Source organism: Haemaphysalis longicornis, unplaced genomic scaffold (assembly GCF_048455015.1).
Source record: "Haemaphysalis longicornis isolate Haplotype H1 unplaced genomic scaffold, Haemaphysalis longicornis Haplotype H1 scaffold_13, whole genome shotgun sequence".
Lineage (NCBI taxonomy): Eukaryota > Metazoa > Arthropoda > Arachnida > Ixodida > Ixodidae > Haemaphysalis > Haemaphysalis longicornis.
The window spans coordinates 32,391,836-32,405,028 of NW_027526233.1; the positions used below are offsets into that span (position 1 = coordinate 32,391,836).

General features: G+C 48.0%; 1 protein-coding gene across 1 annotated transcript in view; it reads left to right on the forward strand.

Annotated features, from left to right (window-relative positions):
• The first annotated feature begins 5,722 nt into the window (after nt 1–5,722).
• Nucleotides 5,723–13,193, forward strand: part of LOC144163768 (uncharacterized) — a 112,881-nt gene continuing 105,410 nt past the window's right edge. Inside the window, exon 1 of the mRNA XM_077694492.1 lies at nt 5,723–6,042. Coding sequence (XP_077550618.1) covers nt 5,723–6,042 — 320 coding nt within the window. The remainder of the gene's footprint in view (nt 6,043–13,193) is intronic.

Consider the following 13,193-nt stretch of genomic DNA (forward strand, 5'->3'; position numbering starts at 1 on the left):
CCTTGGGATCAACAGCACAGCCCCACAGCCAAGGAGCCACCGCGACGGTTCGGAGAAACATATATGAAAGGCTGTAGCTCAAGTCTATGAATTCATCTTTGCCGTTCATGCTATAAGTTTTGTGGCATTATAGATTTTAAGTACTTAGAAAAATTTAGAAAATCCGCTGTAAAAAACCGTAGAACCAGTACCGAAAAATGAAGATTTTATATAAAAGTTTCTAGTAAGGGACCCGCAGCTCCTGCAAGTTTTGAAGTTTAGAAATTTAAGGAACTTCAAATAAAGACAGTTAGTATTGTTTTAAAAGTATCGTCGGTGTATGTAGGAATTTTCAGGATGTTTTTTTTTTTGAACGCCAACACGTGTTTTGTGTGGGAAGGTAGGGAGGTAGGCCTTCTCTCCGTTTTTTTTTCTCCGCCACGATGGTGGTGACTTCCGGAGCCAACTTACCCTCTTCTGCTCTGCTGAACAAAAAAGCGAAAGAGCATTCTTGTTGTCCGATGAGGAAGCAATTTGTCACCAAATGCAAACGTGAGATATGTTTTCTTAGGCGAAGCAGTATACCACTAATCAGTCGAGGAAATGTTTGTGTCCGTGTCAGTAGACAACTCCTAGGCCACTACTGGCTACACAAACATACATCCGAGGATACTGCCGGCTACTGGATAAACCCTGGCTACAGACATAAGCTGATGGCCACGCCAGGGTTCGAACCTTGGCCGGCGTACAGAAGAGGAGCGAGAGCCCGTCGTCTTGCCGATTAAGCTGCGCCCAGATGTGTAGAGGGAGGAGATAGACTGCTGTTTGTATTCATCTTCTGGTAGGGGAAGGGCGCTCTTTGGCGATGAAGCATGAAGCAAGATTGAGGGGGATGCAGTGAGAGAGATGACGCCAAAGACTCGGTGTCGCCCTCCTCGCCACCCTTAGAAAGACGCTTTCGGCACGGTAAGATGGCGGCACGGGCGACATGAAAGCAAGCAGAAATAGAACAAAATTCCAGCTCGGTGCTGTTCAGGCAGGGTGAGCACGAGCACTGCGATGGCGGGAAATTAGAATTGCATTGGAGAAACCTCCGTTCAATTCACCAAGAATGGCGTGACACGGAGGCAAAGAGCATTGGTTAAAGTGTCAAAGATGCCTACCGGTACCATTTAAGTACAACCGGTTACAAAAAAAAAAGGAGAGACAGGAAGGAAAGAAGCAAAGGAATTAGGACTTAATAAAAAGAAAATTAACCGAAGCAGTTGCTACCCAAAAACTTAAAAAAGAAAAAAACAAACAGAAAAACGAATTAACGAGCGTCTTGCGAATTCTAGCCTAATAACCGAAGCGAGGAAATGGGAAGGGAGCATTCCACTCAAAGAAGAAAGAAGAAGAAAAAAAGTCTACTATCGCGAACCACAGCCCCAGGAAGGGTGCACGACAAAAAGCGGCATTTATTGAAAAGCCAATGGGGGTGTGTCGGTGCATTAATTAAACATTACTCGTCAATTACGTTTCTGCACTCCAATGTGTGGTGGGGAACTAGCGCATCCCCGGGGGGGTTGAAAAACGATGCCTCCCTCTCCTGGCTGGGCTAAAAAACACCCCCCGTGGTGATGAGTTTGGCCTCGTCCTCTCCTGACCAAGATTTAAAAGATGCCGATGCCTTCAAGCCTTGCTCCAATCCAGGAAATTGTTGAGAGGGCTTCTTGTTGCATTCACTGGTGGACGGGCATTCCGAAGGTGAAAGGAAAACTGGCAGCTTCCACCTCCTTTTCTGCCGTCTCTGCACCTGCACTGTTTCCTTAAAAAGACTGGATTATGAACCCCCGCCCCCCATATTTTCCCCCTAGCCCTTAAAGGGACAACCGCGCGAGCGCGGCAAGCCAAGCAAAGGTATTAAAAGGCAAGTATTGGGTGGCATCACGTTGGGGGGCCCTCCTTCTTCGCTAAGGCGCGCCTCGTCGGTAGTGGTTTCAGAGCTAGCCCACATGCCATGCGATTCAGTAGAGCAGCGCCTGGACCATCGTAGTCGGTGAGGCTGGCGCCCTTGAAGAGCCAGCAGAGCAGTCAACGAACGAATCCGTGGACTCCAGCAGGCGAAGTAGGTCTTCCTAAACCAGTCCCACTGTGGGCGGATTGCAGCATCCTTCTAAGCAGGTACCAGATTGAGGGGGGCCCGCCCTCGAGACTCCTTCCGAGCCTGGCGAGAAGGGAAACCCCAGCCAATGCGAGAAAAGCCCGTTCTACATGGAGCGAATTTCGCCAGCGAATCCGCTGGAACGAACATTCGCACTTGCGAAGTTCGCAATGCCTGGAATTGTCGTCTACATGGGGCCTGCGAACGCCGCGATTTTCGCATTTCAGATGCGCCTTGTTTGCAGACTGAATTAAGTTTGCCACCAGCAAATGTTGTTGTGATTTTAACAGGGTGGTTTTATTTTACTTTCTTGGCAAGTTGTTTCTGCCTGGTTTGCGGTAAATATAAGTTTATTTGCGGTTTTATATAAAAATCGCCAATTCTTCATCAATATACGCACACACAGCAGAAAAGACAAACGTTTTGGTGTGCCCGTGCTTTTGTCGCGCTCATACAAGCAACGCCATCTGGTTTCCAAGCGTGCAAGTGGTGCCCAGATGTGCTCCTATTGGCCGCAGGTCCGGCCCCTCTACGCCGCACACGCCGCACGAGCGGCGTTTGCTCGACCTCTTCAAATGTTTGTCACTTTGCCGCAGCAACGAAAAAAGGTGGTTTTGCCGCACGAGCGGCGCCGCATCAGCGAATTCGCAAGCGAAATCGCCCCATGTAGTACGCGCTTAAGTCGGCCTCTGCCCCCCCAACGCTGCGGCGACACCATCCCCTCGCCCGCCTTGAGCTAGTCTTAATTCCACGCTCTAACAACCATTTCGGCACTCCGTTTTGTTTTTTTCCTTTCCCTTTTTTTTTCCTTCTTTTATTCCCTTTTTTAAGCGTCATTACGAGTACATGGTATGACACTGGTTATGCCGGTGATGGGGATTATACTCCAATGTAGGCTAAAACTTGAAGCGTTACCAACCCACCTTGCCCATAATAATGTGCAGAAGCATGTGAGCCCGGTTATATTGCGAACCTGTTATTCCCCCCCCACACAAAAATGGGGGAAATGCGGTCCTCAGAGAGCGATTCTAAATTGACAGTGTGTTTGCAACTTTAATCATCTCATCTGGTGTCAGCATTGAGCCCTTGTGATTTACTATTTTGGTTTGGCCTGTACTACTTTCCCCTGGTGTCGCTTGACCAGGTCTTCTCTGAGCTGCTTTGACAAGTTACATTCTTTTAAGTAGTGATCAATATCTCCTGCAACATTCGCGCACTTACAATCATTATCCTGGCGTATCCCGAATCGTAAAAGGTAGAAAGGGAACTTACCATGGCCTGTTAATATCTGGGTTCTGAAATGATTTATTGGAAGGTTATCAGGAATACGTTTGACATTTCGTATCCATTGACACAGTGGTAACCCGCTGTTACCTGCTGACCACATTGCCTTCAATTTTTCATACACTGTCTTCGTAATTCATTATTTATAAAGTTTTTTTGAAATCAAAACTCCAAGATACGTTCCACTTTTGACTGCTTCTTTTGCAGTTCATCAGCAATTTCATTTCCATAAATATCACTCTCTGCATTACCATATGTAAAATAAACTGTGACTCGTTCTCTAACTATCCTGTATTTCTCCTTAATCAGGTTGATAAGCTCATTTTGATTCCCTGGGTTTCCCAGCGCCCTTAGCGAGGACAAACTCTCAGTCAGAATTTCTATCCATTGATCTTTTCGCAGAGTTTGTATATACTCCATTGCCTTAAAATTACCACTCCTTCTGCCTCAAAGTTGTTGCTATATTTTGGTAGCTTTATTTTCCTGGCCCTAATTTGAATTCCTGCCTTGTTGAAAACCGCAACTGCTGCCCCAACACCTTCCTCATTCTCAGACCCGTCTGTGTAGATGCTTAGGTCTATGTCTCTATCGCACTGCACATCAAAGGGTATGCTGATCACTTCGCTCGGATGCTGTTTGCAACAATCAAATTTTGTGTAGATGTTTTCCTTCTTGAAGTGCATCCCCTCGAAATTGAAATATTTTTCTTCCTGTGAAATTCCAAACAGTGCCACGTCTTTTTCTATAGTGAGGTGCACTGGCGCGACATCCGTTAGAACATTTAATGATTTTCCTATTGAAAATGTGAAGTTCATGGAATCCATCAAACATCAACATGCTGGATTATGGTAATGGAATTAATGATGGCATGACGGCAGATGACTGCATGCTGTCAGGATGATGGATGACGGCAGATGACTGCATGCTGGCAGGGTGATGGATGACGGCATGCGTCGGTAGCTGACGGCAATAGTAGCGTCGATGCTGGCAGGTTGAGTGACGGTATGACGGCAGATATGCGAAATTGCACAAAAATGATGACGACATGAAAAGGAAAGGTACTATGCAATGCTAATTAAAAACTGGTTTCATTTCTTGCGAATAAAATTATAAAATAAGATTTGCAGCAAATACGTAAGCTTGCGTATGCGTTTTGCTCTGTCCATTCATGTCGTGATCATTTTTCTGCTATCCTGCTACAATGCTCTGAAAACTTAACAATTTTATGAGAGCTTAGAGGTGTGTGCTGGGGTGCTTAAGAATATTACACAAAACAAACTTGGTTTTCACGTTGAATATATTATCATTAAATATCAAATATGGTGACTATCTTCGAACAGGTGGGCAGCTGAAAAGAAAAAAAAAACTGAGTTACACACTAAAGCTTATACAATCCAGATCAACTCAAAACAAATGTATTGTCGCGAAGAGGAGATCCCTTGATGTTTTCTGGTTGTTTTTTAAGTTCTGCCCACAGCCAGGGCTCTTCCTCCAAAATGTTGTGTGCGAAAGCGCTTCGGACGCGGCTGGGCGGTGGCCCCCTATTTTTCTGAGAAACGGCTCCGGCACGTGTGTCGGCCCGTCGGCCGACCGGGAGACGACGGCTGTTGGGGGAAGCGAACCCTCGCCTCGGCCTCTGTTACCGCACGCCCTGGCGTCTCCGACCCCCCGTTGCGCGCCTACGCGGGCCGCTGTGTACTTCCGACGACCTTCCCTTTTCCCCTGTTTACTTTAGTGCGTTTTGTCTAACTACTTGCTCTACGCCCGCAATTCTCCAAGCGCGCGTTTTCGACTCGAAACCTTGTGTCTGTGTTTTTGGTCCTTTTCACTTTGGCGGGGACATGTCTGATTGGAGCTTAGAAGCGTCTTCCTGATTGGCTGCGGGTGTGCCTTAGCCTTTTCCCACCCGGTCCGCACACGCTAGGATGCGCTTTTTCCCCCAATGCGTCCCCCCAAAGCAAATATAACGCGGCCCCTCTGGGGAGCGGGGGCGAGCAACACCAGGAGAGCCGCACTCTGCCGCTCGTCGTCGTGCCCTCCCGCCGGGAGCCATTCGCCCGCCAACTATGTCCCGTTAAGTACTCTGAATCTTTGACTGTCTTTTTCATCTATGTAATAAGTGTAATTGTTTCAAGTTCGTATGTGCCAAATTTCATCAATGTCATCTGTAAAGTAAAAAAGTTAACCTTAAAACTTCTTCGACGTCTCGACTTTTCCTTCCGATCTTCATGCTACAGTAGCGGCAGTATGTAACCAAAATACTACGTTACAAAAGTGGTGATAGGTGCGGGGTATCGACCACCCCGCTCTACCATCATGAGCTCCTCATCCCCCCCTTCATCGCTGATCCTCCTGCTGCTCATCGTCAAGCTTTCCATCCAGCCGACCGAGCAAGCTTCACCTGACTTCAAGTCCTTCGTCCGCACACCGTGGACGAAAAACGCAAGCGACGACATGTGCCCCGGCAGAAAAGACTTTCCGGCTTCACGGCCGTCACCGTGCTACCAGCCCGAGGCAAGCCGGGCCCGTCAGGCTCGCCACCGGCTCCTGCGAGGAAGACCCCCCAGCCCCGACGCGGACCGAGCCTCGCCGCGACCTCCACCCTCCATTGGGGCGGCGAGCTTCCCGCGCACGCAGTAAGGTGAGAGATTTTTGCCTCTCGGCGCACCGCATGACTGTAGGCCTGTAGGCTTTCCTTCTCCGTGCGTCCGGGGCGCCCACTGATTGGTTGTCTTTGGTTAATTTGCTTTGCCAGCACCAGCCTGCTTATGTAACTAGCCGCTGTCGATGCTGAGGCAAAAAATTTATGAGCGTGCAGCCGTTTTTCGTGGGGTATGTGGGCTCTTCGCGCGGGAGTTGGACAGCTTTGTAGTCAGAATCTTAACGGCACAAGCGTTCGGCTCTCCCGGCGAAGGAGCCCCGAAGAATAAGCCCCCACGCGCCTATGAATAGGCTGATTTTTGCGCAGATCTCGCTATATTAGAGACTGCTGATATCCGTTTCCTCGGCTCCTTTCCACCGGAGTTAGGTTTTGTCTTGAATCAAATACGGCAGCCACTTCGGGGTTGGGGGTCTGAGGGAAACGAGGAGTTGAGAGATGTTTCCGCTGCACGACGCTACTCGAAGTTTAAACAAAGACACCAGCAGGGGTGCCCGGGATGCCGCGGACGGGGAGAGCTAGCGGGCGTGCAGTTCTGCGAATGCGTCGGGTTGGCGGAAGTTTCTCACCGCTGCTTAGATTCGACAATCTTTTCTTCATTTGTAAGCATGAACACTAATTGTAATGTAGCTTTAACGTCTTCTTTGTTATTTTATCATGTTCTACCTATATCGTTTCCGCTCGTGTTCATGAAAAAGTATGTATGAATGTTGTTTTCGGTTTTATTGTTTGTGTCTGAGTATTCAGCGGGAAGGAGCGTCTGAACTGTTCTTAAAGGCCTCGTCGGGGGCGAACCTTTATTTTGTATCATACTTCATATGCGCGACCGCGAAGTTTTGACTTTTGTAGCTTTTATGTTTAGATGGTTGACAGTTTTTCTCGGAAGTCGTTTTCTTAGCCGTTTTTGTTGTGTTGGTTTCTAGTAGTTTCTTTGTCACTCGTTTTCGTAAGAGTTGCTTCGAGTTGTTTAGAGTGTTTGGACGATCGCGTGGATCGATCTTTGAGTGCGTGTTTGTCATATCACGCGAGTAGAGCTGTTTAGAACGAGTTGGGCTGAATATAGAAATGTTGTTTCGAGTGAAGTGCCCAACAGTGGCTGAAGTGCGTCGGTTTCCACTTATGCGTGAGTTTCATACAGTGAGCCCTTGAGTATAATTTTATTTCAGTTTTCTAGTGCCTTCTTATAAACTATTTGTACTCCTATCTTTAAGGCACTGAGTATTTTCTTGAGTGACGATGGCCGAGAATGCGCCTGCTTTTATTTTTATTTGCGGGTTACTTGAAGTTGGCTAGAGGATAGCTTCAGTGTTATGTTTATGCGACCTGTTGTCCAAGGACACATTTAGTTTCGCGTCGAGTTCCCCCGAACTGAGTGTGCGGACCGGCTAGCGGAGCTGGTTTTTCGATCTTTTTTAGTGTATGAGTTTTAGAATGCGCATGTTATTTTGATGTTATTCATGGTGTCCTTGTTATTTTCTTGTTGTGTCGTGTAAAAGAAGTGTTTCGCCTGTGTTTGACAAGAGACTATGCGTGTGTGAAGTGAAGAGCGGAACTCCACTAAGTGATCGCGTGTGCATTGACTGATTCAGCGGAGACAGTTTGTCGACTCCTGTGTTTGAGTCTGTGTTTCTTCTTCTTGAGTTCGTATGCCATGTCATTTCAGTATCTCTGTGAATTGGCGAAAATGTTTTCTTATGTTTTAAACTTTGTGCAAGAGTGAGGGCACTCTTTTTTCCGTCGGGGAAGGTGTCGCGAAGAGGAGATACCTTGATGTTTTCTGGTTGTTTTTTAAGTTCTGCCCACAGCCAGGGCTCTTCCTCCAAAATGTTGTGTGCGAAAGCGCTTCGGACGCGGCTGGGCGGTGGCCCCCTATTTTTCTGAGAAACGGCTCCGGCACGTGTGTCGGCCCGTCGGCCGACCGGGAGACGACGGCTGTTGGGGGAAGCGAACCCTCGCCTCGGCCTCTGTTACCGCACGCCCTGGCGTCTCCGACCCCCCGTTGCGCGCCTACGCGGGCCGCTGTGTACTTCCGACGACCTTCCCTTTTCCCCTGTTTACTTTAGTGCGTTTTGTCTAACTACTTGCTCTACGCCCGCAATTCTCCAAGCGCGCGTTTTCGAGTCGAAACCTTGTGTCTGTGTTTTTGGTCCTTTTCACTTTGGCGGGGACATGTCTGATTGGAGCTTAGAAGCGTCTTCCTGATTGGCTGCGGGTGTGCCTTAGCCTTTTCCCACCCGGTCCGCACACGCTAGGATGCGCTTTTTCCCCCAATGCGTCCCCCCAAAGCAAATATAACGCGGCCCCTCTGGGGAGCGGGGGCGAGCAACACCAGGAGAGCCGCACTCTGCTGCTCGTCGTCGTGCCCTCCCGCCGGGAGCCATTCGCCCGCCAACTATGTCCCTTTAAGTACTCTGAATCTTGGACTGTCTTTTTCATCTATGTAATAAGTGTAATTGTTTCAAGTTCGTATGTGCCAAATTTCATCAATGTCATCTGTAAAGTAAAGAAGTTAACCTTAAAACTTCTTCGACGTCTCGACTTTTCCTTCCGATCTTCATGCTACAGTAGCGGCAGTATGTAACCAAAATACTACGTTACAGTATATTCACATTTCACATACCTCCTTAAACATTCTGAGATGGATACTCCGATGTGGTCCCTTGCTTCTGCCATTCCTCTTTGCCATAAAAACCGAAAGCCTGCAGAAAAAGAACATTTTCACCAAATTAAGTGGAAACCACCCTGCTAGGACTCCCTTCAGGTCATGGAAGGGTGCTCTTGACCGGCACTGCTCTAAAAGCCACCGCGTGGTGGCAATGCGTGGTGGCAAGATGCAAGCGTGCATGCATGCAAGCGAGAATTTCAAGAGAACATGCGTTAGCAGCAGGTGGGAAAGAAGCAAAACACCCTCGTCTAGAAGAATTGTACGCTCAAAGTGCAGCCAGCGAATACCAGGCGCAAGAAAATGTAGCTGCAGGCGAGTGTTTTGAAGGTTAGGAACACGTTAAATTGAAAGGTGAAGAATGCCAGATGACATTTAACCAGGCTGGATGCATTGAAGCGACAAAAAGAAACGCACACAGTCTTGAGATGAAAGTGCAGACTAAACGAACGCTTGCAAAAACTTCAGCAAACTTATGATGAATTTAGAGAAAGTTCAACACTATGAGGACAACCGAGCTGTGCGAGCACTAAAGACCTTTTCGGAAGCCGCACAAGAAGGAGAACGGGTGTGCCAAATTTGCCATGGAACAGATTATCAATAGCGATAAGGCGTGCTGACTAGGCAGGAACCCACGTTGCGGCAAAGTGTTGTGGAAGGTGACTTCTTGTAAAGGATACGAGCATGATGAGATACGAAAACTGCTGAAGCTGCCGTGTCAAAGCACACTAAAAATCTTGTCGGACCTTCTGCAAGAGACTCGAGTAACAAACCTAATAAAGGAACGGCTTCAAGTGGAGGGACAAAGCTTGCGGTCACTAAAAGAACCATACTGCAGCCTGATTACTGACGAAATGTCAATGCAGGAAAAAGTAATTTATGGCTGCCAAGTCGACAAATTTTCGGCCTTGATATAAGCTGTGAACCTTGAACCGGTGGTGCCACTGAAATAGCCTGCAGGCTCCTTTGGTTTGTCATGCGGGGGTTTTTCCACGGCTGACGTTATCCCCTTAGGGTATTTTTTTACCGGGAACATGAAGCATGACCTGCTCCGTAACCTGAATTTTAGTGTGCTCAACTCTGTGTAGGAGGTGGGGTTCTTCATTATCCACATCACCGATAGCGTGGACCACAGGCGACGCGGCGGAGGGAAAGAGAGCTATCGTTCTCACAGGCGGAGAGGAGCATTCGGCGGGCTGCACCAAAAGGGGGATATCAAGCGGCTGTGTCACTTCTAAATGTTGCATCATGTGCATCCTAGTTCTCTTTTTTACTAAGAACTCTCACCTTCATGCTTGTGTTTCAGCAGTCCAATGTACAATGGCAGCAAAGGTTCATGTTAAACAATACATTAAGACGTTAAACACAATACATCCAAATTCACTGATTCCAAACTCGGAGAGCAATGGAGCCGACATGCATATATATACAGTGCTCTAGGCACCGGTCACTGCTCAGAGGGCGCGACGAATAAAGTACACCCAGCGCCGCCCCACAGAAGCATGAGCTAACTTTGGGTCGGTGAGAGGCAGACGGCGGCCGCGCGTTCATATATTCGGCACCTCTCGGTTTGTTTTTGCGATGCTGCAATTGTTTTTGAAAGGTGTCTAGACTTTGAAAACTGTTCTGGCATATAGTTTCCCCGTGTCTCAAGTGCATCTGTGCGATTTCCGGACAATTACGGGGCTGACCTAGTACTGTCGGCCTCGCGTGCGCGAAAAGTTAGAGATTGCACGTTCCCGCGCGCGTGTGCGCAGTCAAAGAAATTGACGGGACGGACATCGTTGCTTAGTCCCATTCTCAGCAAGTGTCAGCCGTCTCCGAAGCATCGGATAATTATCGCGCCGAGAGGCGAAAACGAAAGCAGACACCGGCGGCCTGCCGAGGGGACTGGGCTCGGATCACGAAGCACTCGAAACCACCACTGCCGCAGCGACCGCGGCCAGATGTTTACACCACCGAGCGTGTATGGTGCGAGCTTTGGACTCTCGCGTGGTGCGTGTGTGTGCTGTTCGCCCAAGGGAGTCGCCCCACGCCCTAGCAGCGCGTCAGACGTCTTCTTTGAGTGCTCCTCCGTCTATATATGTAATCCCAGTTTTTTCAGTTAATAAAACATCTTTTTAAATTCTCAAACCCCAGTGTTTTCCAACTCAATATGAGCCATGATCAAGATGACACAAGGGAAGGTTATTTACAGCGCCAATTCAGGTCAATAGCCAGCGTATACAACGGCGCTCCACGACAGAACCGTGTTTGTGTTATTGTTCCCTCTGTTCGCGCAACCACACTACGGTTACTTTTTCGGTTGCCCTTCTTCAGCTCGGTTGGTGTTTTCACTAATTAACAACGCATTTCAAACGTTATTAGCTGTTGACAAAAGTAAACGCAGTTCCACACAGTTCGAAATCTTCTGCGGAGTGGCGGTTGTCTTTACGAAGATTCCGTTTAATTTCGGCTTCTATCTCGTGAGTAATGTTAGAGTCGTCTTAGCGGCTAATTGGGATACAGTTTGTTCAGGCCGTTCGGAATTCTCCAAGAAAGCATTTCCTCCTCCTCCCTATCCTCTGCTTAAACAATAATAACCTCAACTTTCAGAGTACGAAAATCGCATTAAAGAATTCTCCTCCCTATCCTCTGCTTAAACAATTATAACCTCAGCTTTCAGAGTACGCAAAATGTATTAAGGAAGTCAGTGCGAGTGAATGTAACCTTGCTTTTAATAGCTTTCCACGCTCTCGCTTGGAATGCGTGGCCGAACTATGTACACTTCGGGGAACTAGGGCAGTAAGCGGGATGCGTATTGACCGTCTTGACATTGCTTTTGGCATCACCCGCGAAGTGCTGCGAATGCATATTCTTGTGTCGCCTTTTGGTATCCATTCGGTGCCGTGAATGTTGCTACAAAAAGGTTACTGCTGATAAAGCAATAGTGGCGGAAGTGGTAATACCTTGTGTTATGCAACTACTACGACGGCATGCGATTCATCGCAGCGCGTGATGTATATGAACACTGAAAGCAAACGTTTTAGTTTTACGGCCCTTCCTGTCTGCGCAAAAACGGTAATCGTACTCATAAGTTTACTCCTTCCACTGACAGAAAATGTCATGACTTTCTTACTTCCTTGACTTTTCTTACTGCTAAAATCATTTCTTGCGACGCTTATTCTCCCACGGCTGCCCAAGCACGAAACCTGTACAGAACGATGGCAGGCTGCCTTTCGCAATTGTGGCTGTCCTTCGCGCAGCAGTAGCGGTGCTACCACTACTTCTTTCCTGTAGCCTTTTGATCCTTTCGGACCCTGCAACTTGCAATTATACACAACGTCGAACCGCACGCAGCGCGTGTGTTTTTACTTGCGCTGAACGGCAGGTCGCGACATCCACCGACCCGGAGTTGCTATGCGGGGGCGAGAGGCGGCGCTGGAGTCGCGCGCAAACTGCAGTGTCCGGTGCCTATTGGAAGACCAGAGCACTGCACTCTCGGTCAAATTAGGCAAGTTCTGGTAACTGAATTTCACAGTGCACGTCATAGCATTGCATACAATTGTATAGAACTAGGCGCTAACCTATTGTAACCAACCTGAAAAACAGCCAGTGACATCTGATGAGAGGTCCATCCAGATCACCAAGTAGGGCATGCCAGCTGATCTCCACTGCAAGGTGTAACAGTCAGTAGCCTGCAAGGTAGAAGTGAGTGGCAAACAACAAGCAAGTTGCATTAGCCTTAATCCTTCAAAGTTCTAAATGCGATATTAAGGTGTCGAGCAAGGTGTTCTTCACACTCCAAGCGAGAATATAAGAACGTTAAAACACCACATTAACTGGATGTAAGGATGGCCGAAGTGACTATCACAGCATAGTGACAATGTCAACGATCAAGTTTCTAACTCAATTCTCTCTTTGGAAGTAGATGCCGTTCATTATGACCAGTTCATGTATGTGTAAAAAGGTGCCGAGATGAGCTGTCTCATTGCTACTACGGCAAATTGCCTCCACGATTCTGTGACAAAGCGCAGACCTAAATGATGATAACGTTGCCTTAACAAATATGGAGTGCCTAGCGTTCCTTCCAGACGAAATACTAAAAACTGCTAAAGTTCCGTCCAGACTGAACGCCAAATCAAAACCAGCCGATTAGCCGCCATTTCTCATTCTGGGATTTGGTGTTTTGGTGTAGTGGTTCCGCGGCTGACTACGGACGTTGTAGTCCCTGGTTCGATTCTCGCACCGTTTTTTTTGTGTGTGTGGCCGTGGTTAGCATTTTGTAATAGCAAAACTTCACGCCCGCTTTACAATTCACGCGATGAGAGCAGTCGGCCTTGGTTTTTTACTCAAGCGGCCGAGCCGCTCCCGCTCGCTGGAGCCAAGGCCGACGTAGCCATCGCCAGTTACGCCCGATCTCCTCAAATTATTACCAGTGATTAATAATTAACAGTGACTCTGGCTAGTCAGTGAGCGGAAGCGGC